At 52.1% G+C, this 24,447-nt stretch overlaps 1 protein-coding gene across 4 annotated transcripts in view; it reads right to left on the bottom strand.

Annotated features, from left to right (window-relative positions):
- Positions 1-24,447, bottom strand: part of USP2 (ubiquitin specific peptidase 2) — a 50,964-nt gene that overhangs the window by 8,123 nt on the left and 18,394 nt on the right. For all 4 annotated transcript variants that reach the window (XM_077839915.1, XM_077839917.1, XM_077839916.1 and 1 more), the window contains 2 exons: positions 20,956-21,006; positions 14,425-14,548 (listed from right to left, as the gene is read on the bottom strand). In XM_077839915.1, the coding sequence (XP_077696041.1) occupies positions 14,425-14,548; positions 20,956-21,006 (175 nt within the window). The remainder of the gene's footprint in view (positions 1-14,424; positions 14,549-20,955; positions 21,007-24,447) is intronic.

The following is a 24,447-nucleotide window of genomic DNA, read 5'->3' as shown; positions in this document are numbered from 1 at the left end:
TTGTAGGGTGGACTGATTGGAGAAGACTTTCTGTCTGCTATTTTATGACTATTGGCTACTGTGCAATGATTTCTGCATCAGCAACTGATGTAAATACAGAGTACACCAGGATGAAATATTTTCAGGATATGTTCCACTCTCTGGGCCAAGACTGGACTTATGACGTGTATGATGAAGCAATGTATTGCAAAGCACAGTTGATTAAATGGAGGAATCGAACCGAATTTGACAATGACCCCTTTGAGATGGGAGGCGTGCATCGTACAGTGAATTTCCTGGGTGACATAGGCAGTGTGATACAGGAAAGTGGGTTTGAAGACCTCCTTGTGGAAGCAAGCATCGATGGTGCTTCAGTCATCAGCCATGCTGTAGGAGCGAAAGCACATAACCGTGGTGTTAGAATCCAGAAACCTATGAAGGAAGCAATGAATCATTTGAAATGGGTGGCACTGGGCGATTCCATGAACAATGATGTTCTCCCAGGAGATGAGAAGAGACGCATCTTGGAGAAAGCTTGACCTTGCACGGAAGCATTTGAAGATGTGGACAAGGCACACAGAGAAAAGAGCGTGGAAGCACAGAATGCTCTGGCAGACGTCATGAACAGAACCCAGTCACTCCACCAGCTCATGGACACTTACATTACCCAAGGCAAAAACTGCTGAGATACATTTCTGCTCTGGGAAAACTATGTAATGGATAAAGAAAAGGAGGACTTGTGGCACCTTAGAGACTAACCAATTTATTTGAGCATGAGCTTTCGTGAGCTACAGCTCACTTCATCGGATGCATCGGATGCTGTAGCTCACGAAAGCTCATGCTCAAATAAATTGGTTAGTCTCTAAGGTGCCACAAGTACTCCTTTTCTTTTTGCGAATACAGACTAACACGGCTGTTACTCTGAAATATGTAATGGATGTTGCCCAACTCCTGAGGGATACACTGCAGCAAAGAGAGGTGATAACAAGTCCTTGTGGCTTGAGACACTGGCAGAGATGATTGCATTCGAATTGCAGTGTGGTCATATGAGCTATGCTAGATGGGGTTGTGTAAATGTACCAGAAGCCAGATATATGTCCCATGCCAGCTGACAGTCAGGGTACAGAATACCAGACTGCTCCACGGCCATGTCATGCCATATACCACAGAAGCATGTGGCAATCACTCAACGAGGACTGTGAGAAGCATCTGCATCTTTGCACAAAAGATAAGGCGTTGACCAAGTATTACCTGACTGTACATTTTACGTTATTCGCAGTGATGTGTTTTCCCCGAGATATCTGAGAGACAAGGCAGGTGAGGTAATATCTTTTACTGGACTATGGTGAAAGAGACAAGCTTTCGAATACCAAGAAAACTCAGTCCAATCAAAGATATTACTTCACCCACCTTGTCTCTGCACATTTTAAGGCAGCTGTAACATCTACACAAGGCAGATGTGTGGAATGCAGCCTTCAGAAGCAGATCTCCACAAAGAAGTGACCACAAAGGGCATTGCTACAGATGAAACTGCTGTCCAAGATATTATAAAACTTGTGACTGAAAGTATGACAAAACCTTTATGCACTGAACCTGGAACAAGCCCAGACCACAGGCAGCCACTTGTGAACACTGCAACATCTACTGTGACCCCACCTGAAACTGAAGAAAGTTTGCTTGATCACAGAGAACGGCACACAAGGAATGAAACAGTTTGTAACCAGGAGGCTGCAAAGGGGTGAGGGAGATGTCTTTGAGCCCATAAAAAGGCACAATCTCAAATCATTTGATAATCGCAACAAAACAACTGATCAAAAGAAGAAGCAGAGCTGGGAACGGACATGTGTTGTATGTTGTCAAACATTCATGCTGTCAGTAGAAGTGACTCTACTTCAGCTTTCGGTGGCACGGCAGAAAGAGCTGGCTGACGACAGCCGCTGAGCTGGAGAGAGAAGAGAAACCAAAGAGGTCTTTTCTCCCTTTTAAGGTTCCACAGTAGTTCATCTGCCATTGATGGGCCTTCTCTGTTGGGCAGGACATCACACCTTCTGCACACCAGCATTTCACACGACCTGATGTCTTTCTCCTCATTCGTGATTTACAGTTACCAAGGATTACAATGCAAACACTTAAATATTACCTTATACCATTGGGTACAGATATTATAAGCGAGATTAATGCATGCAGCAATTTACAAACGTTTTATAAAATCTAAACACATTCTTACACTTCTAATGTCTGTTTTAACAATATTAACACACAGGTGAGTCAGATGGGTTCCAGCCAGGTATTTGTCAGTGTTCAGGTGAGACCGAGGGGCCTTGGCATAAGCTGTCACCTGGTCTCTCAGTGTCTATTCTGCATTGCCCACCCAGATCTCAGGGCTTGCAGCATTCACAAAGCACACCCATTCACACCTCTGTTGGACTTAGTGATGTCTGTTGTATGAACGCCAGAGCATCCCCACTGTCAGCAATCCCTCTTCTCCACTGGTCTCAGGACTACATGCCCCTGGCATGCCTGTTCTCAGCTCCCTTACCTCCCAGTGCTCTTTGCTTGTAATATGGACCAAGTATACTCTGTCTCCGCTCCCCTCTGTCTCAGCATTGTGGACCAGACCCACAAAGGGGTATAGATGTGGCAATCTCACCATTGCCCTGGCTTCCAGATGCCTAGAAAATCATTGGAACAACAATGGGATTCCCAATGCCTGAGTTAGGGGCTTGGACTCTGTCTTGGAGGAAGGGACAGAGACAGGTACCAAAGAATGGGATACATAAAAACAAGAATGACAGATATGGAACTGATAAGCTAGCCACTGGGACATGCCAAGAAGGGGGGCGGTGCTAAGCCCTGACCCGTTTAGGCAGCTTGGGACCGAGATATATTTGTGATCTGCAGCCAGGAACCCCTCCTGGAGTAAGCTGACTTAGGTGCATGAACCATTTTGTGTCAGATTGATATGTACCTGCCGAAGATCATACAAAACAGATTTGAGCAGAGGGGGAAGGAGGCACAGGCCTTCTGTGTAATTTTAGTGCGATGGTTAGGGTCCTCACAAGGGCTGTGGGGGACCCTGCTGCAAATCGCCCTAGTGCCTCTGCTAAGAAGAGATTTGGAGAGGTGGCAAATGCAGCCCTGGTAGGTGTTCCCAGATCTTTGGAGTTCTGTGATTGGGGGTGGGGTGGGCTGCTTCTCTCTTGCCTGTGGAAGCTGTTCCACTTTAATTAAATGGTATTTGGGCCTCAGGCTGACCCAGTTCCCTCTGTAGGCTGATGGCTAGACTGTGCGCCTTGGGTGGAGGAGATGTGAGTTCAAACCTCCCTGGGTAGTGTTGCGGGTGCCTCTTTTCTTGCCTTTCAAAGCTGTACCACTTGAATTAAATGGTATTTGGGCCTCTCCTTACCGCAACACCCTCTGTAGGCTGATGGTCACACTGGATGCCTGGGGTGTGTGAGATGTGGGTTCAAATCTCCCCTGGTGCGTGTCCCTGGACCTTTCTCTATTAGCGAGGGGGTTGCCTGCCTCCTTCTTCTTGCCCATTGAAGCTGTTCCACTTTAGTTAAATGGGCTCTGGGCCGGCCTCACAGATACCCTCACTCTCTAGTCCAGTGGTTAGGATACTCGCCTGGGTTGGGGGAGATCCTGGTTCAAATCCCCCAGCTGCCCATTCAGCAGGGATTTGCACAGGGATTTCCTGCCTCCTAGGCGACCGTCCTTTAGGTGGGCCATCCTTGTCCGAAGCCCCTCTCTTTCTCAAGAGGCCGTTGTCTTCTTGGGACGGAGAGGGGATTCGGACAGGGATCGCTCGCCAGTGACTCTCCCCAGGAGGTGGCGGCCCCCAGTTCACACCCCTCAAAAGAGCAGGGGAGTGCCCTGGGGTCTGCCACAACCTGGGCGTGTATCCTGATCAGGGTGGACAAGAGTGAGAGGGGGGTTTTACTGTAGTGCAGCATTGCCTCTTTAATTAAAAAAGCAAGAGGCCCTGTGTCGGGCCTCTTGCTCAGCTAGGAGGGGCCTCCTCTCACCCACCAGAGGCCCTCCTGTCCCACCAAGCGGGGATGCGAACCAGGGTCACCTGCAATCCAAGCAAGCACCCTAACCCCCGTACCATAGAGGGACTTGAGAGCTTAGCTCGCCCCGGTTAATATATAGTTAAAGTGGAAGGCTGGAGCGGTAAGAAATTGAGGCTCCCCGTGCCGTCTCAAGCGACACCCAGGGGAGTTGAACCAGGGTCACCCGCAATCCAAGCGAGCGCCCTAACCCCCATACCATAGAGGGCTTGGAGACTTTTCTTTGCCCCGGTTAATATATAGTTAAAGTGGAAGGCTGGAGCGGTAAGAAATTGAGGCTCCCCGTGCCATCTCAATCGACACCCAGGGGAGTTGAACCAGGGTCACCCGCAATCCAAGCAAGTGCCCTAACCCCCGTACCATAGAGGGACTTGAGAGCTTACCTCGCCCCGGTTAATATATAGTTAAAGTGGAAGGCTGGAGCGGTAAGAAATTGAGGCTCCCCATGCCGTCTCAATCGACACCCAGGGGAGTTGAACCAGGGTCACCCACAATCCAAGCGAGCGCCCTAACCCCCATACCATAGAGGGCTTGGAGATTTTTTTTTGCCCCGGTTAATATATAGTTAAAGTGGAAGGCTGGAGCGGTAAGAAATTGAGGCTCCCGTCTCAAGCGACGACCAGGGGAGTTGAACCGGGAGCACACACAGAGCAGGTGAGCACCTTAACCCCTGTACCATAGAGGGCTTGGAAGGCTGCCTTTGCCCCGATTAATATATAGTGAAAGTGGAACACTCGCGGGGCAAGAGATTAAGCTCCCAAGCCTTGATCTCAACAAACAGAGAGGGGGCTTGAACCAGCAGCTTACTGCTTCCAGGGTACGCAGCGCAACCCCAGGACTATTCAGGGAGTCATAGGGAGCTGTTTTCCCAATTCTCATGTAATATGCACTGAAAGCGGCCAACCTGCAACAGAAAAGCCTGAGGGAGAGCCCACATCCCACTACTTCCTAGGCAGACACTTAGGCCATTTGGTTGAGAGGCAAGTGCTCAACTCCCTTCTCTTGAAGAAGAAGAAGAAGAAGAAGAAGAAGAAAAAGGGGGATGAGAACCACCAACCTCCCACGTGCAAGTCACAGAGTCCAACCACTGGACCACCCAACTCTGCTGGCTCTGCTTTTGCCCCAGTGAATAATGTAACCGAATGTAGCCCTCCTGCAACAGAAAAGACCGAGAGAGCCCCCACAGGGGAAAACCTCCGAGCCCAGCACTTAGGCGATTCGCCTGAAAGGGAGTTCAGATCCCTTCTCAGCAAGAAGAAAGGGGCTTTGAACCCCCAGCCTCCTACTTGCTGGGTACACACCACACCCATCAGACTACAGTGGGCTTCTAGGTGAGCTGCTGGCCCCATGAATATGTCATGTAAGTTGAACAGCTTCAGCAGGAAAAAAAAGAGATAGGGGCCCAAGCCCCCCAGGAGAATCCCTCTTAGTCCAGAAGCTGGATACTCACTTGAGAACAGGGAGATGGCTGTTTGTTTAAGTCCTTCCTCAGCAAGCTGGGGGAGGAGTTGAACCAGCATCACCCACACACTGGGTAAGTACCCAAACCACTGGACTACAGAGGGATTCATGTTGCAAGGCTGGCCCGTTACCACTTCATGGAAGTGGCACAGGCCCGACAAGCTACAACGAGGAAGTCTCCTCAGGCCGTCCTTTACTTCAGTATTGGGGCTCACGCGTGAGAGACTGCAGAGCCCTCTTCAACTCCCCGGCGCCCATCAGGCGGGGAGAAGGAAATCGACCAAGTGTCTTCCTCTCCCAGGTACCGCCCTCTGCTTGCCAGCCACGGCCAGGAACCCCTCAGGTGACTTAGCGTGAGCTGGTTAGGGACCATTTAGCGTGAGCTGGTTAGGGACAAGCCGAACGCCCCACAAAACAGCCCAGGAGACAGAGGCGGAGGCCCCCTTGTGTAACTTTTAACCTAGTGGTTTGGGGCCTCGCCTGTGAGGGAGGCTGGTGGGGGGGAGCGTGCTTCAGGTTCAGCTGGGAAAAGAGACGGTTAAGGTTGGATCTGACAGAGGGCTAGCCAGTCACGACTGGGGTGGAGAACGGGAATCGGGACGTGTTATTTACCCCTTCACGCAACGCAAGAACAGGGGTCACCCACTGAAATGAGCAGGCAGCAGCTTTAACCCAAACCAAAGGCAGTACTTGGCCCCGCAACGCACGCTCAGCCTGTGGAAGTGGTTGCCGGTGGAGGTGGGGTGGGCCAAAACTGTAAGTGGGTTCGAAAAGAAAGACTGAGAAAGTTTGTGGCGAATGGGTCCATCCGTGGCTATTAGCCAAGACGGTCAGGGACGCAGCCCCGTGGTCCGGGCGTCCTTCGCCCGCTGACGGCCAGCTGCTGGGAGGGGGACCCGACGGGACGGATCGCTTGAGAGTTGCCTTCTTCTGTTCACTGCCTTTGATGCAGCCGGCATTGGCCGCTGTCGGAAAGCAGGACAGTGGGCTACCTGGGCCATGGGTCTGTTGCATTATGGCCATTCACGTTCTTACCTCGCTCCTCTGCCTGACGAGCACAAGGGATTTGCAAAGGGCTCACCTACCGCCCGGGTGAGTGCCCTAATCATTGGGTGCTGGGCTACAGCGACCGGAGCACCCTCAGTTGAAGCTGTTACACTTTAATTGAAGGGCGCTGAGCCCAGTTAAAGGCTGCGGCTCCCTCTCTGATTCCATGGTTAGACTTCAGAGAGGGGGTAGGAGGCTGCCTCGTTCAAATCCCCCTTCATCCTGCTGGGAAGGTTGTGGGGGGGGGGTTGACGAGTGCTGCCCTACAGGCTGTCTGTGTTCTGTGGTTCTGTAAATCTAGTGATGGGGGTCTCGTGATCCCTTCCTCTTGCCCGTGAAACTGTTCAACTTTAATGAAATATTATTTGGGCCAGCTAGTTCAGCAGCTTCATGTGTAGTTCAGTGGTTATGCTACTGGTCTGGCTTGTGGGCGCCGTGGGTTCAAATCCTCCCTTTGTCCGTTGCGAAAACTGATGAGATGGCTGGTGGTCCTGGATTGAATCTGTGGTGTCCCTTGCTTTTTGGCCCGAAGAAGGTGTTCCACGTTAATTAACTATTGTTCAGGCAAAGCGCCCGGTACCACTCCTTCCGTGGTCCAGTGGTTGGGCTCCATGTGGGTGCTGTGGGTTCAATTCCCCAGATCTGCTGATGCTGAAAAGAGCTTGAAATGAGCATTTAACACAGGCCTGGTTGGTCTTTGGGTACTGCCGGAGGGGGGCTGCTTCTCTCTTGCCTGTGGAAGCTGTTCCACTTTAATTAAATGGTATTTGGGCCACAGGCTGACCCAGTTCCCTCTATAGGCTGATGGTTAGACTGTGTGCTTTGGGTGGGGAAGATGTGAGTTCAAATCCCCCTTGGTGTGTGTGTGGGTGGCTGTCTTTCTGGGGGTGCCTCCTTTCTTGCCTTTCAAAGCTGTTCCACTTGAATTAAATGGAATTTGGGCCTCTCTTTACCACAACTCCCTCGGTAGGCTGATGGTCACAGTGTGCGCCTGGGGTGCGTGAGATGTGGGTTCAAATCTCCCCTGGATCTTTCTCTATTAGCGAGGGGGTTGCCCGCTTCCTTCTTGCTCGTTGAAGCTGTTCCACTTTAGTTAAGTGGGCTGTGGGTCGGCCTCATGGCTACCCTCACTCTCTAGTCCAGTGGTTAGGATACTCGCCTGGGTTGGGGGAGATCCTGGTTCAAATCCCCCAGCTGCCCGTTCAGCAGGGATTTGCACAGGGATTTCCTGCCTCCTAGGCGACCGTCCTTTAGGTGGGCCATCCTTGTCCGAAGCCCCTCTCTTTCTCAAGAGGCCGTTGTCTTCTTGGGACGGAGAGGGGATTCGGACAGGGATCGCTCGCCAGTGACTCTCCCCAGGAGGTGGCGGCCCCCAGTTCACACCCCTCAAAAGAGCAGGGGAGTGCCCTGGGGTCTGCCACAACCTGGGCGTGTATCCTGATCAGGGTGGACAAGAGTGAGAGGGGGGTTTTACTGTAGCGCAGCATTGCCTCTTTAATTAAAAAAGCAAGAGGCCCTGTGTCAGGCCTCTTGCTCAGCTAGGAGGGGCCTCCTCTCACCCACCAGAGGCCCTCCTGTCCCACCGAGCAGGGATGCGAACCAGGGTCACCTGCAATCCAAGCAAGCACCCTAACCCCCGTACCATAGAGGGACTTGGGAGCTTAGCTCGCCCCGGTTAATATATAGTTAAAGTGGAAGGCTGGAGCAGTAAGAAATTGAGGCTCCCCATGCCGTCTCAATCGACGCCCAGGGGAGTTGAACCAGGGTCACCCGCAATCCAAGCGAGCGCCCTAACCCCCATACCATAGAGGGCTTGGAGACTTTTCTTTGCCCCGGTTAATATATAGTTAAAGTGGAAGGCTGGAGCAGTAAGAAATTGAGGCTCCCCATGCCGTCTCAATCGACACCCAGGGGAGTTGAACCAGGGTCACCCGCAATCCAAGCGAGCGCCCTAACCCCCATACCATAGAGGGCTTGGAGACTTTTCTTTGCCCCGGTTAATATATAGTTAAAGTGGAAGGCTGGAGCGGTAAGAAATTGAGGCTCCCCGTGCCGTCTCAAGCAACACCCAGGGGAGTTGAACCGGGAACACGCACACGGCATGTGAGCACCTTAACCCCCGTACCATAGAGGGCTTGGAGAGCTGCCTTTGCCCCGGTTAATATATAGTGAAAGTGGACCACTCGCGGGGCAAGAGATTAAGCTCCCAAGCCTTGATCTCAACAAACAGAGACGGGGCTTGAACCAGCGGCTTACTACTTCCAGGGCACGCAGCGCGACCCCAGGACTATTCAGGGAGTCACAGGGAGCTGCTTTCCCAATTCTCATATAATATGCACTGAAAGCGGCCAACCTGCAACAGAAAAGCCTGAGGGAGAGCCCACATCCCACTACTTCCTAGGCAGACACTTAGGCCATTTGGTTGAGAGGCAAGTGCTCAACTCCCTTCTCTTGAAGAAGAAGAAAAGAGGGGATGGGAACCACCAACCTCCCACGTGCAAGTCACAGAGTCCAACCACTGGACCACCCAACTCTGCTGGCTCTGCTTTTGCCCCAGTGAATAATGTAACCGAATGTAGCCCTCCTGCAACAGAAAAGACCGAGAGAGCCCCCACAGGGGAAAACCTCCGAGCCCAGCACTTAGGCGATTCGCCTGAGAGGGAGGAGATCAAAGTTCAAATCCCTTCTCAGCAAGAAGAAAGGGGCTTTGAACCCACAGCCTCCCACTTGCTGGGCACACACCACACCCATCAGACGACAGCAGGCTGCCGGGTGAGCTGGTGGCCCCATGAATATGTCATGTAAGTGGAACAGCTTCAGCAGGAAAAAAAAAAGATAGGGGCCCAAACGCCCCAGGAGAATCCTTCTTAGTCCAGAAGCTGGATACTTGCTTGAGAGCAGGGAGATAGCTGTTTAAGTCCTTCCTCAGCAAGCTGGGGGAGGAGTTGAACCAGCATCACCCACACACTGGGTAAGTACCCAAACCACTGGACTACAGAGGGATTCATGTTGCAAGGCTGGCCCGTTACCACTTCATGGAAGTGGCACAGGCCCGACAAGCTACAACGAGCAAGTCTCCTCAGGCCGTCCTTTACTTCAGTATTGGGGCTCACGCTTGAGAGACTGCAGAGCCCTCTTCAACTCCCCGGCGCCCATCAGGCGGGGAGAAGGAAATCGACCAAGTGTCTTCCCCTCCCAGGTACCGCCCTCTGCTTGCCAGCCACGGCCAGGAACCCCTCAGGTGACTTAACGTGAGCTGATTAGGGACCATTTTGCATGAGCTGGTTAGGGACCGGCCGAACGCCCCACAAAACAGCCCAGGAGACAGAGGCGGAGGCCCCCTTGTGTAACTTTTAACCTAGTGGTTCGGGGCCTCGCCTGTGAGGGAGGCTGGTGGGGGGGAGCGTGCTTCAGGTTCAACTGGGAAAAGAGACGGTTAAGGTTGGATCTGACAGAGGGCTAGCCAGTCACGACTGGGGTGGAGAACGGGAATCGGGACGTGTTATTTACCACTTCACGCAACGCAAGAACCGGGGTCACCCGCTGAAATGAGCAGGCAGCAGCTTTAACCCAAACCAAAGGCAGTACTTGGCCCCGCAACGCACGCTCAGCCTGTGGAAGTGGTTGCCGGTGGAGGTGGGGTGGGCCAAAACTGTAAGTGGGTTAGAAAAGAAAGACTGAGAAAGTTTGTGGCGAATGGCTCCACCCGTGGCTATTAGCCAAGACGGTCAGTGACGCGGCCCCGTGCTCCAGGCGTCCTTCGCCCGCTGACGGCCAGCTGCTGGGAGGGGGGCCCGACGGGATGGATCGCTTGAGTGTTGCCCTCTTCTGTTCACTGCCTTTGAAGCAGCCGGCATTGGCCGCTGTCAGAAAGCAGGACAGTGGGCTACCTGGGCCATGGGTCTGTTGCATTATGGCCATTCACCTTCTAACTCGCCCCTCTGCCGGACGAGCATAAGGGATTTGCAAAGGGCTCACCTACCGCCCGGGTGAGTGCCCTAATCGTTGGGTGCTGGGCTACAGCGACGGGAGCACCCTCACTTGAAGCTGTTACACTTTAATTGAAGGGCCCTGAGCCCAGTTAAAGGCTGCGGCTCCCTCTCTGATTCCGTGGTTAGACTTCAGAGAGGGGGTAGGAGGCTGGCTCGTTCAAATCCCCCTTCATCCTGCTGGGAAGGTTGTGGGGGGGGTTGACGAGCGCTGCCCTACAGGCTGTCTGTGTTCTGCAGTTCTGTAAATCTAGTGATGGGGGTCTCGTGATCCCTTCCTCTTGCCCGTGAAACTGTTCAACTTTAATGAAATATTATTTGGGCCAGCCAGTTCAGCAGCTTCGTGTGTAGTCCAGTGGTTACGCTACTGGTCTGGCTTGTGGGCGCCGTGGGTTCAAATCCTCCCTTTGTCCGTTGCGAAAACTGATGAGATGGCTGGTGGTCCTGGATTGAATCTGTGATGTCCCTTGCTTTTTGGCCCGAAGAAGGTGTTCCACGTTAATTAACTATTGTTCAGGCAAAGCGCCCGGTACCGCTCCTTCCGTGGTCCAGTGGTTGGGCTCCATGTGGGTGCTGTGGGTTCAATTCCCCAGATCTGCTGATGCTGAAAAGAGCTTGAAATGAGCATTTAACACAGGCCTGGTTGGTCTTTGGGTACTGCCGGAGGGGGGCTGCTTCTCTCTTGCCTGTGGAAGCTGTTCCACTTTAATTAAATGGTATTTGGGCCACAGGCTGACCCAGTTCCCTCTATAGGCTGATGGTTAGACTGTGTGCTTTGGGTGGGGAAGATGTGAGTTCAAATCCCCCTTGGTGTGTGTGTGGGTGGCTGTCTTTCTGGGGGTGCCTCCTTTCTTGCCTTTCAAAGCTGTTCCACTTGAATTAAATGGAATTTGGGCCTCTCTTTACCACAACTCCCTCGGTAGGCTGATGGTCACAGTGTGCGCCTGGGGTGCGTGAGATGTGGGTTCAAATCTCCCCTGGATCTTTCTCTATTAGCGAGGGGGGTTGCCCGCTTCCTTCTTGCTCGTTGAAGCTGTTCCACTTTAGTTAAGTGGGCTGTGGGTCGGCCTCACGGCTACCCTCACTCTCTAGTCCAGTGGTTAGGATACTCGCCTGGGTTGGGGGAGATCCTGGTTCAAATCCCCCAGCTGCCCATTCAGCAGGGATTTGCACAGGGATTTCCTGCCTCCTAGGCGACCGTCCTTTAGGTGGGCCATCCTTGTCCGAAGCCCCTCTCTTTCTCAAGAGGCCGTTGTCTTCTTGGGACGGAGAGGGGATTCGGACAGGGATCGCTCGCCAGTGACTCTCCCCAGGAGGTGGCGGCCCCCAGTTCACACCCCTCAAAAGAGCAGGGGAGTGCCCTGGGGTCTGCCACAACCTGGGCGTGTATCCTGATCAGGGTGGACAAGAGTGAGAGGGGGGTTTTACTGTAGCGCAGCATTGCCTCTTTAATTAAAAAAGCAAGAGGCCCTGTGTCAGGCCTCTTGCTCAGCTAGGAGGGGCCTCCTCTCACCCGCCAGAGGCCCCCCATCCCACCGAGCAGGGATGCGAACCAGGGTCACCTGCAATCCAAGCAAGCGCCCTAACCCCCGTACCATAGAGGGACTTGAAAGCTTAGCTAGCCCCGGTTAATATATAGTTAAAGTGGAAGGCTGGAGCGGTAAGAAATTGAGGCTCCCCATGCCGTCTCAATCGACACCCAGGGGAGTTGAACCAGGAGCACACACATGCCAGGTGAACACCTTAACCCCCGTACCATAGAGGGCTTGGAGGGCTGCCTTTGCCCCGGTTAATATATAGTGAAAGTGGAACACTCGCGGGGGCAAGAGATTAAGTTCCCAAGTCTTGATCTCAACAAACAGAAAGGGGGCTTGAACCAGCGGCTCACTGCTTCTGGGGCATGGAGCCTGACCACAGGACTACCCAGGGAGCTGTTTTCCCAATTCTCATGTAATATGTACTGAAAGCGGCCCCCCTGCAACAGGAAAGCCTGAGGGAGCCCCCATTTGCCACTACCTCTTCATCAGGCACTTTGGCCTTTCAACTGAGATTTATGTCATGTAAGGTTTTGCAGCGGAGGCAGCCTGTGTCGCATTGGTATCTTCACTGTAATGTGGTACAAAGAAGGAGCTCTGGAGATCGTGGGCTACGGGTTGTTTGCTAAGAAGAACAAAACAAGTGAGAAACTGCTCCCATCAGTGGCCTCCTTCAGGCAGCACCTGAAAAGTGCAAATTATCAGCTCACATGGAATCATGCAACAGTTCGGTACCTTTAAGTCCCCCCTGTTACCCTCGGACGGGTGACAGACAGCACGGGTCGTCTCGTCCCTGCCATTGTGGTGCTGCTGCCTGCTCCAGAAGCCGCCCTGCCCTTTGCGCAGCGGGGCGGTGAGAATGCCCATGCGACGAGGAGATGCGACTGCCGCAGGGAAGATTTGCTGTGCTCCCATGCATGCAGCTGTGACAGGGACGAGTGCAGCAGCAGAGTATCGAACTCAGCGGAGACCCTTGGGGCGAGCAGAAATGTTTCAACTGTCTGCATACTACTGAGACTATGTTTGTGAGTAAATATAGCTCGAAGGGGTGCTGCATTCGACCTTCAATATCCCCTCGTTAGATGTAGAGGTTACATTGAGAGCACATGGCTATTCACAGGATATTCACAGGATATATTCATACAAGACATTCCACAGCCCTTCTGCAAAGTGTCCTTACTGTTTCTAAGGCGTTCACATGGATTGTCATTGTATTCAGTGACAGTAAGAAGATAACAATAGTTGCATCTGTGTGCTTTAGACATATGTCTCCGGTTGAGCAGACAACATCAAAATATATGTTTTATATTTAGGGGGTCGAGGTGTTGTTATCTGTGTAGCTTATAAAAATAGCAGACAGAAAAACATTTCCCCAATCAGTCCATTCTATAAATAATGACAAATATTTTGATGTATTACACGGTACAAACAAACTCATGCTGTCCTGTGACTACAGACTTTTGCTTTAACCGCAGGCAAACAAGCACAGGGAAATGCATACAATATATCACCTGGGGCTATATATGTCCCAGACTTTCCAAAACAGTGCTATTTTGAGTGCATAGAAGTTTTCTGACAATTTTGGGCAAAATTAGACTGTTTCTTCGCGTTATGGCTGTTTTGGTGATTTTTCCGTATTGAATGCCTTGGAACCTTTAAACATCACGTGATACAGAAAGGTTTCAGAGTAACAGCCGTGTTAGTCTGTATTCGCAAAAAGAAAAGGAGTACTTGTGGCACCTTAGAGACTAACCAATTTATTTGAGCATGAGCTTTCGTGAGCTACAGCTCACTTCATCGGATGCATCGGATGCTGTAGCTCACAAAAGCTCATGCTCAAATAAATTGGTTAGTCTCTAAGGTGCCACAAGTCCTCCTTTTCTTTTTGTGATACAGAAAAACGACACCACTTCCAGCATCTGCAAGCATCCTGCTGATGACCACCAGCTATGTGACTCACATGTGGTAGGAACAATTTTCTTCTCGTTGATGGGTTTACCCCTTAGTGCCCCAAATGGGTCCGGGCAGGTAGACTAGTGATGGTGTGGCAAAGGGGTCACCGAGGGCAAGGGCTGGCAGGGGATGTGAGAAGAAAAAAGCCAGCATGACTCTCACATCCGAGGGAGAGTTTTGCAGGAAAATCTTCTTGTGCCCATGTGACACAGAGCCAGAGGACCAAGAGGCCGGGAGCCCTGTTCAGACAGGGTCACTCGCCGGAGGGGAGCTGCACTAAAAGGCCAAGCTGTAGGCACCGGCTCAGCCCCCAGTCTGCCAAAGGGACGGGCCAGGTGGAGCACTGGTATCTCCCAGCCCTGGCTGCGGGCAGCTGGCTCCCCTTACCTGCCATCAGCGCGGTGTACATGCAGCTGTTGCTGTTGAGGTCCCGCACGTACTGGTTCTGCAAGCAGTAGTCCCGGAGCTCCTTCGTGTTGCTCAGACACTGCAGGATCGAGTTCATGAAACACTGCAGGGGAGGCAGAAGAGAAACTATGGCAACAGGAGACAGGACAATCCCAGCTGTGGGGGAGATCCCTGGAAAAGGGGCACCAGTACCAGGGGGCTGGGAAAGCCCACCTCAACCTGGTGTTTCAGGCCACATCACTGGAGGGCACTGGAGAGATGGATCATCTCATCTGATCTATGTCTCTAGAGCAGGGGCTTTTAGCCTTCTTCAGATGGGGGAGACTGCTCATTGGAACAGAAATGTCTGGGGATCCCCCCTCTTTGATCTTGTAACTTCGCTGGACCTGTCTGCAGCCCCCAGGCTGAGAACCCAGGCAGTCTGTGCCATGCAAACCGGGGAGATGTGAGGGAGTTTGTTGGAGGGAGAAAGAATAAAATCAGCATGGTCTAGAAAGGCCACGTGGCTAATACCGACACTACTTCTGGCTCCTCCCGCTCACCTGCATCCAGACAAAGAACACAACCAAGGATGCTTCTACTTAGGTCCTGGTGTGGATTTGCAGGGACTGTGGCCTGTATTTCCCAGTCATAGAAAGCCGGAGGGGGGGCGGGGGGGGACCATCCTGTGTGAGAGGTGTCCCTTGGTAAAATCTCTCAGGAAGCAGGTGGGAGAGCTACTGGAGGAGGTGGCTAGGCTGAGGCCCATCCATGAAACAGGAAGAATTCATTGAAAACATGCACAGGGAGACCCCCAAGGCAGAGGAAGCAATCCAGCTGCAGAGGACTACAATAGTGCCACTGGGGGGGGAGGAAATGGCTCTTGAACAGAGGGGAGGCCGGCTGCTGGCTAGTTCTGGCAGTGCTCCACCCCTGCTCCCAACCCACTGTCCATAGAGAACAAAAACCAGTACGCTGCCCTGGTAACGAGGGTTGAGGAATCTCCCCCAAAGGTGGAGGAGGAGAAGCCATGACTCTGAGCAGATCGGCAGTGAGCACAGGGGTTCTGGCAGTGAGGGTGAAGGAGTTGGGGGTGCAGGCGGTGTTCTCGTCAATCCTTCCAGTCAAGGGTAGGGGCCCGGGCAGAGACAGGCATGTCCTGGAGGTGAACGCACAGCTGCACAGTCATCGTGCTGCCAGGAAGGTTTCCGCTTCCTCAGCAGTGGGATGCTGGTAGCCGGGAAGCCACCCGGCTCCGGTTTAGAAGGGGTTAAAAGCCAGCCCTTAGGGATGGCTGAGACTCAATCAGAAAAGGCTGTGAGGCAGCCAATCAGGGCCAGGCTGGGCCCTATAAAAGAGCTGCAGGGGAAGGGGGCAGTCAGTCTCTCTCTAACTTTAGAGAGAGGTGGACCTGGCTGGAAGAGCAAAGAGTACCTTGGACAGAGCAGTGCTGGGTCGTGCAGGCCTGGTGCCCTCCCAGGCTAAGGCTGGACAGGAAGGTACTGGGACTGCAGGGAAAGGCAGCAGATCCAACCCCCTTGCCAATGATGAGTGGCCATCACAGACTGCACTTTGCCCCTGGTGAGAGGGGGCTAGATGAGGACTGGCAGTGGACACTGAGACAAGGTGGGTATAGGGGATTGGGGTTCCCCTGGGAAGGGAGACCCAGAGAGTGGGGGCACTGCTGTGGGCAGCACCCCAAGGGACAGGGGCTGAAGGCAGGAGGGACACTGGCCAGCAGGACGTACTCCAGGGTTGAAAGAGCTAATTCCCAAGGTAACTAGCAGTAGGCACTGTACTGGTGAGTGCTTGACCTGTTACAATGCTGGTCTGAGAAACTCTGCTGAGTAGAGATGGGGCCCAGTATGTTTGGATACAGACTGGCTAACCTAGTGAGGTGGGCTTTAAACTAGGCTTGAGGGGGCGGGGGGCAGGAGACAAAAGCCTACAGGCAAGTCCAAAAACCTAGAGACCAGGGTGAAGGGTCAGAATTTGGGCAGAACATGGGCAATCACAGCAGGGACAAAGGACAAGAGGGGAAATATAATGAACCTCTTTGCGGTCTCTATGATAAAGAAAGATTTATGGTGATTAAACAGGAAGAACTAGAAATAATAATGAATTATCACAATTATGACCAAATAGGCATCATGAACTAGGGTGGGAAAATTCATGAGTGGAATATTGGTAGAGAAGGGTACAGCTTGTTAAGGAAGGACGGGCAGGGAAAAAAGGGAGGTGGTGTTGCCTTGTATATCAAAGATATCTAGATTTCTCTGAGGTTGAGATAGAAGTGGGAGGCAGACCTGTCTCTGGGTAAGGACAAAAAGGGTAAAAACCAAGGGTGATGTCATGGCAGGAGTCTATTCTAGACCACCTAACCAGAAAGAATAGGTGCATGAGGCCTTGTTAAAAGAAACTAACAATCATCCAAAGCACAGGAGTTGGCGGTGATGGGGGACTTCAACTACTCAGACGCCTGCTGGGGAAAATGAAACAGCAGGGCACAGATTATGCAACAAGTTCTTGGAATGCATTGGTGTTAATGTTTTATTGCAGAAAGCTGGCTCCTCCCTATTAGACAAAATCAAAAGTGGAAGGCAACTTGGGTGAAAGTGATCATGAAATCATAAGAGTTCATGATTCTAAGGCAGGGGTGGGCAAACTTTAAGGCCCAAGGGCCACATCTGGGTGGGGAAATTGCTTGCAGGGCCATGAATGTAGGGCTGGGGTTGGGGTGTGGGAGGGTGTGCAGGAAGGGGCTCAGGGCAAGCGATTGGGGCAGAGGAGGGGTGCAGGGTGTACAAAGGGACTCAGGGAAGGGGGTGGGGTGCAGGAGGGGGCTCAAGGCAGTGGTGCAGGGAGGGGTGTGGGATGGGGCTCAGGGCAGGGGTGTGCAGGGGCTCAGGGCAGGGGGTTGGGGTGCAGGAGGGCTTCGGGTTCTGGCTCAGCACTGCTTACCTGGAGCAGCTCTGGGAACACAGCAAGGCTAAGGCAGGGTCCCTGCCTGCCCTGGTCCCGACTCCATGCAGCTGGCACCACGTCCCTGGGGAAGGGGGGGGGGCGGGGCAGAGGGCTGAGCTCACTGCCCTTGCCTGTGGGTACCTCCCCTGAAGCTCCCATTGGCTGCAGTTTCCCATTCCTGGCCAATGGGAGCTTCCAGGGAGGTACCCACAGGCAAGGGCAGTGCACAGAGCTCTCTCCTCTCTCCCCCCCACCCCGGGATGTGGTGCCGTCTGCTTCTGGGAGCAGCGCAGGGTCTGCAGTGCCATGGGGTGGCCATCCTGTGAGCTGGATCCAAAGCCCTGAGGGGCCGGATCCGATCCACAGGCCATAGTTTGCCTACCCCTGTCCTAAGGAATGGTAGGAGGGAAAAAACAGCAGAATAAAGACAATTGACTTCAAGAAGGTAGACTTTAGCAAACTTGGAGAATTGGTAGGTAAGATCCCATGGGAAGCAAGTCTAAGGGGAGAGTTTAGCAGAGTTGGCAGTTTTTTAAAGACCTATTAACAAAACATTTTACAAATTGATTAAAACAGTAATTTTAGACTGCCTAAGATTTCCAAAGGGGTCTGCACCTCAACTCAAAAATTTTAGGCGTCTGCAATTGAAAAAAGGTTGAAACCTCTTGCTTGTAAAGCAGTGGGAAGACCAAGGAAAGGGTAGGCCCATTACTTGGTGAGGAGGGAAAGGCAATAACAGTAAACGCAGCAGTGGCTGAAGTGTTAAATGCCCTTTTTGTTTCAGTTTTCATCACAACAGTGAGCAGAGATTGGCCAACTAACATAGTGAACATCAGTGTACATGGAGTAGGCTCTGAGGCTAAAATAGGGTAAGACTCTAGGAATTACTTAAACAAGTTAGACTGGTTTTTTGCAGGTAGGCAGTCCTAATGAAATACATTCTAGAATACTTAAGGAACTGGCTGAAGGGATCTCTGAGCAATTGGCAATTATCTTTGAGATCTCATGGAGGACAGGAGACATGCCAGAAGACTGGAAAAACAAATGTAGTACCTATCTAAAAAATGGGGGGAGGACAACTCAGGGAATTATAGACCACTTGTCTTAAATTTAGTACTTATAAAGATGATGGAGCAAATCAAACAATCAATGTGTACATATCTAGAAAAGGTAATGGCCAACATAGATTTGTCAAGAACAAATGTCAAACCAACTACTATCCTTCTTTGACAGGGTAACAAGCCTTGTGGATGCAGGGAAACGGGAGGTGTGATAAAACTTGACTTCAGTAAGGCTTTCGATACAGTCACATGAGCTTCTCCCAAGCAAACTAGGGAAATATAGCTCAGATGAACCTGCTAGAAGGTTGGTGCACAACACATGAGGAGACAAGTTAGCAATGGTTCACAGTCAAGCTAGAAGGGTATACTGAGCAGGGTTCTGCAGGGGATCAGTGCAGGGTCCAGTTCTAATCAAGATCTTCATAAATGATTTGGAAAATGGCATAGAGAGTACACTTATAAAGTTCCCAGTTGATACCAAGCTGGGAGGAGCTGCAAGCCCTTTGGAGGACAGGATTCAAATTCAAAATGATCTGGAGAAATGGTCTGAAATAGGATGAAATTCAATAAGGACAAATGCAAAATACTCCACTTAGGAAGGAATACTCAATTGCACAAATAAAAATGATCTTCTGGGAAGGAGTATTGCAGAAAAGGGATTATTGTGGATCACAAACTAAATATGAGCAAACAGTGTAACACTGTTGCAAAAACAAGCAAACATCATTCTGGGATGTATTAGTAGGAGAGTTAGAAGCAAGACATGGGGAAATCTTCTGCTCTACTCAGCACTGTTAAGGCCTCAACTGGAGTATTGTGTCAAGGTCTAGGTACCATATTTCAGGAAAGATGCAGACAAATTGCTCTCCTCTGGACTTCCTCCAACAAAAATGCTTAAATGTCCAGAAAAGCTGACTTAACAGGAAAGATTGGGGGGGGGATCGAGTTCTTCTTAAAGAGAAGACTGAGGGGAGAGAGAAGTATATAAGACTCTTATAAAGAGGAGGGTGACTTCTTGTCCTGTCTTTAGTGGGTACAGAGAAGAAACAATGGGCTCAAATTGCAGCAAGGGAAATTTAGGTTAGACATTAGGAAAAGCATTCTGACAGGGTAGTTAAGACTGGAACAAATTACCTAGGGAGGTTGTGGAATCTCCATCATTGGAGGCTTTGAAGAGCAGGTTAGACATACACCTGTGAGGGATGATAATACTGAGTCCTGGCTCAGCACAGGGGAATGTGCTGATACCTATCAAGGTCCCTTCCAGTTCTACATGTCTAGAATTTCTATTCTTGTGGCATCTCAGCACCATGCAGCAGCTGGCTCCAAGCCACACTGAGGCAGCAGGGGCAGAAAGCTGCTCCCATCTGATAGTGGCTGGGTGCTCTGGGATTGGTGGGGCAAGTTCCATGTGAATGGGTGTCCACATGCCAACACCTTCCTGCACCTGTGGGCAGCCTCAGCAGAGGGCCCTGCTGCCCTGGTACTGCAGAGCATCAGATGGACAAGTGACAGATACCTGGCCCGACTCCGGAGTGGGATGTGGGAAGTGAGGGTACTCATCTGTACATGGTGAGTGCTGAGCAAGCTCTCTCTGTAAGAAAAATATGACCAAATGCTGGGGATGGGGCAGGGCCCTTTTACCACCTCTAAAGCCAATTAAACAGGGCTGAGAGCCAGGCACACCCAGCACCACAGCTGGGCAATCAGCATGGGGTGGCTTTACTACAGGCCCCAGATCAAATTAATGATGCAGCGCCTAGCACCCACTGATGAGCCACAGGGGAAGGAAGTTTCCAAACAGGCCCTTTCCCCTGGGGTTAATGCCTCCCCAGCAGTGAGAAGGCAAAGCACTGAAAGCAGGCACGGGGTGCTCAGCCCCTTGGGATGGGTGCAGGGCATCCTGGGGCTGTCAGTCCATTGGGGTGGGTGCTAGGGATCCCTGGGATCTCTGCCCCTGCGGGTAGGTACTGGGTATTCCCAGACTCTCAGCTCGTGGGTGGGGGACTGTCTGCTGTCACTCTGGGTTCCTCTTTCTGTGGTGTGGAAGTGAGGGGCAGGCTCAGCACTGGGGGATCCGCTCAGTGAGGCCACTGCCGGAAGTGGTTACAGAAGAGCTGTGTGGTGGGTGGAGCAGGCTGGGGGACCGCTGGCAGAACCAGGAAGGGAGTTCCTCGCATTAGCACAGTCTTTCCTGAGCAGAAACTGAGAAGGCCCTCTGTGGATCGGGTGCATGAGTCAGGGTGGTGGGGTGGGGCTGGGTGCCAGCCCCTTGGGTAATACAGGTCAGGGAAGGGCAGCAGCAGCTTGGCGTGGGTGGGTGATGGTGACTGGGTGCAGGAGCCTGACAAACCAGTCCAGCATTCAGGGCTCCCTAGTGGTGCAGCAGTCACATCAGGGACCATGTCTCCAGGGTGACCCCTGTGAGCATGTGGGGATGGGGCATGGTGCAAGGGGACCACTACCCTGGGGGGGAGCCCAGCAGAGATGCGGGGAAGGGACTCACCGTGTTTCCAAGGTTACGGAGGCCAGTCAGACCCTGCACTGTCTTGGAGTTCTGAAAAGAGAGCACCAGGGGCAGATCAATGATGGGGCTTGGGCAGCTCTCAGGCAGGCAGTCAGTCTAAAACCCCTGGCAGACACAGTGGGGAGCAGTGACCAGACAGCTGGGGGGCCATACCCTCTGTAACCCTTTCTACCCATCTGAGCATCCATGTGAAGATCTAGGCTAGGAGTAAACCAACAGGAAGCTGCCTCCAGATGCTCAGACTCCTGCATATCCACAGCCTCCCCAGGCACAGGCCAGTGTCACTATGTACATGTTACAGATGGGGAAACTGAGGCACCAGGCAGGGTAGACACCTGACCAAGGCCACATGGCCAGGCAGAACTGGGAAGGAAACCAGGAATCCTGACTTCTTGTTCTTTGCTCAGGGTACACCTCCCATTTAAAACAATACTTCAAAGAGCACCTTTTGCTGAGTCTGGGGAGCATCCTTGGCACCCACACTTCCACCCTCGAGGTGGGACTTTAGCCCTTATGGCAGCATGACTGTGATGTTGACTTGAACTGGGACCATATAGAACATTGTTGCAACCAAGGCCCTGTAGTGGCCCCAAATCTTGTACAAAGGGGATAAAAGGAGGTGTCTAAGACAAGGTTATGGTTTGCTGGTTATGATTATGCTATGTGTGCATGCATCATCTTTTGTATTTAAGGACGTAAGTATTGGCTCTATACTGTCTGTATTTCAAACTTATGCTCTGCTTCTGGGTGACACCCCAGACAAGTTGGTGTCAGCTCTGCCTAGCCTGCTTGATGGCCCATTAAGGACCATCAGCTGTACAACTGACCCATTGAGAGGAGGCAGACACGCCTTGCGACTCAGCAAGGTGTGCAGGGACCTGCCTATGGACACAACTCTGAGGTTTTTCCAGGCCATGGGATGGACAGCTTGTCTTTGGGACAAAGACCACATGGCAAGAGACTATAAAAAGCTGCTGCAGCTCCTCCATCTGGTCTTCAATCCAGCTTCCTACCTCTGGAGGGACTTGGCTACAAACAGAACCTCTAAACAAAGGACTGATGACCCATCCCAGCTGTGGATGTTCTCCAGAGCCTTGATTTAAACCTACAGCTTATTCCATCATTGTTATAAGCCTGAACCAAGAACTTTGCCATGACTGTATGTCATTGATTTCATTTAACCAATTCTAGCTCTTGTCTATAGCTTTTCCCTTCTATGAATAAACCTTTAGATTCTAAAGGATTGGCAACAGTGTGATTTGTGGGTAAGATCTGATTTGTATATTGACTTGGGTCTGGGGCTTGGTCCTTTAGGATCAAGAGAACCTTTTTTCTCTTACTGGGCTATTGGTTTTCATAACCATCTGTCCCCATAACAAGTGGCACTGGTGGTGATACTGGGAAACTGGAGTGTCTAAGGGAATTGCTTGTGTGACTGGTTTTACCCCACTGGCTAACCACAAGTTATCACTGTCTAGATGGTTTGGCTTGCCTTACAGGTGGAAAAACCCCCAACCTTGGGCTGTAACTGCCCTGCTTTAAGCAATTTGTCCTGAATTGGCATTCAGTTGGGTCCCACCAGAACCAGCATTGTTACAATGACCTGGGCCCTGCCTCCTAGTGGTCATTGGGATCCAAGTGCCAGAACTCCCCAGGGGACCATGTGAGTAGAGGAGCCTGGCTGAGTGAGCAGTGTCTCTATCCTTCTCTTCCCCCTTCTCCCCAATGGCTGGTGAACATACAGGGTAAAAGCCTACTACTGCTACCTCCTAATGGAGTTACTCCTTCAACTCAGAGGCCTGTGCATTTGGACCTACATTAATTCCCAGCTAACAGTATGGGTGAGTGGTTGTTACACAAACACTGAGGATGTTAACTGCCCCAATGGTCCTGCAGAGACCCCCCCAGGAGAAACATTCCAGCCTGCGGTGGGATAAGAGGGGTAAGCCATGAAAGGTAAAGCATCCGCCCTCCCCTTAAAAGCCCTGCCAGTACCACAATTCACCAGCTGTAGCTGCAGCAGTCTGCATGTGCATGGGGGTGGAGAGGGGTCAGAACTGGAAGCGGGGGCTTGGTGGGACTCAGATTAAATGGGACCTGACTCCTCTGCTCAGAGGAGCATGGCCAAGCTGAGCTCAGCTGCAGCTTCCCCCGAGCACTCAGCCTTCCCCTTTCCCCAGCCCTTGGGAACCAGGAGGGGAAGGGGCCTGTGAGAAGAACAGTGCTGCCCAGCAGAGCCCATCTTGCCCTGCCTCCAGCTTAGCGCTGCCTGGGTAAGGGGCAGGGAAAGTCAAGTTTCCTCCCTGGAGCTCATTAATTCAGGATTCCTCAGACCCTTGCTGCAAGGGCACAGTCCAGAGATTCCTCCAGGCACAAAGCTGGCCCAGCTGCAGATGGGCCTTGGGCTCAAAGTCCCAGGCAGCCTTTCCTCTGCCATCTCCCACCCCCTTAGCACCAAGAGCTCCTGGGAGCAGAACTCTGTATGGCAGAGGCAAAGGCAATCCCCACACAGCTGATCTCTGTCCCCTGGATTTCCAATTGAGTGGATCCTTGGAGGCCAGGATGGGGGTGGCTGGAACATACTGCTGTCCAAAGAGATCCACTTTCTAGTGAGGAAGGATGGCCCAGTGGTTAGAGACACAGGTTCCCAGCTCTGCATCAAACTCCTGGTGTGACCTTGAGCAGGTCCCGGGGGGGGCCACACTATAGCAGGGAGTTAACCCCCCCACTCTGTGTGTCCACATTGCAGCAGGGAGCAAGAGTTAAAGTGGGATTCCTTGGTCCTGACCAGGCTGTTGCTGAAGGACTGGTGAGTACAGTGGCACAAAGAAGCCCAAGGGGAGGAACTTAAATAGCAACCAGCCTGTGCCATCGCTGCCTTTATTAGTTAACAGCTCTGTCTTCCTATGAGACCCAATAGGAAGTATGCCCCTGAAAGTAACAGCAAGGGGGTGGGGGTCCCAGCCTCCTCAGCCCCTGCAGTGTAGCCAGATGAGGGGATGGGAAGCTAGGACTCCTGGGAAACTCTTGCTGCACCCTGCATACACGAGCTGAGCCATAACCCCCCCCGGACAGACCCCACACATCATGTAAAAGACAAACCCCTTGTGGCCAAGAAGCAGTGCACCTGGCACTAACAAAGGGCAGCTGTGCCCAGAGAGCCATGGGCGGGATGCCCATTGCCTGTAATGCTGAATTAGAATGTGAAACCAGCTTCCTGTCACTACTTTCACCCACCCAGCCTGAACTGGGTGCCCTGTTCAGGCAGCCGGAAGAGCCCCACTCAGCATGAAACGCTCCAGCTGGGTGAGCGTCAGGCAACCAGACCTTTGGACTATCCGACTAAAGTACACTTGCTGAACTGCAACCCAGCCAACTCTGCCACTCTCCCTGCTGCCCAGAGTGATGGCGCTGTGAGCTTCCTCAGGGCAGTGCCCTGATTCTATCAGCTAGGAAAGGGCCATGTGAGTT

The sequence above is a fragment of the Eretmochelys imbricata genome, chromosome 22 (genome assembly GCF_965152235.1).
Source record: "Eretmochelys imbricata isolate rEreImb1 chromosome 22, rEreImb1.hap1, whole genome shotgun sequence".
Lineage (NCBI taxonomy): Eukaryota > Metazoa > Chordata > Testudines > Cheloniidae > Eretmochelys > Eretmochelys imbricata.
Note: the sequence above shows the minus strand (reverse complement) of the source record. Positions and strands in the feature narration are given on the sequence as shown.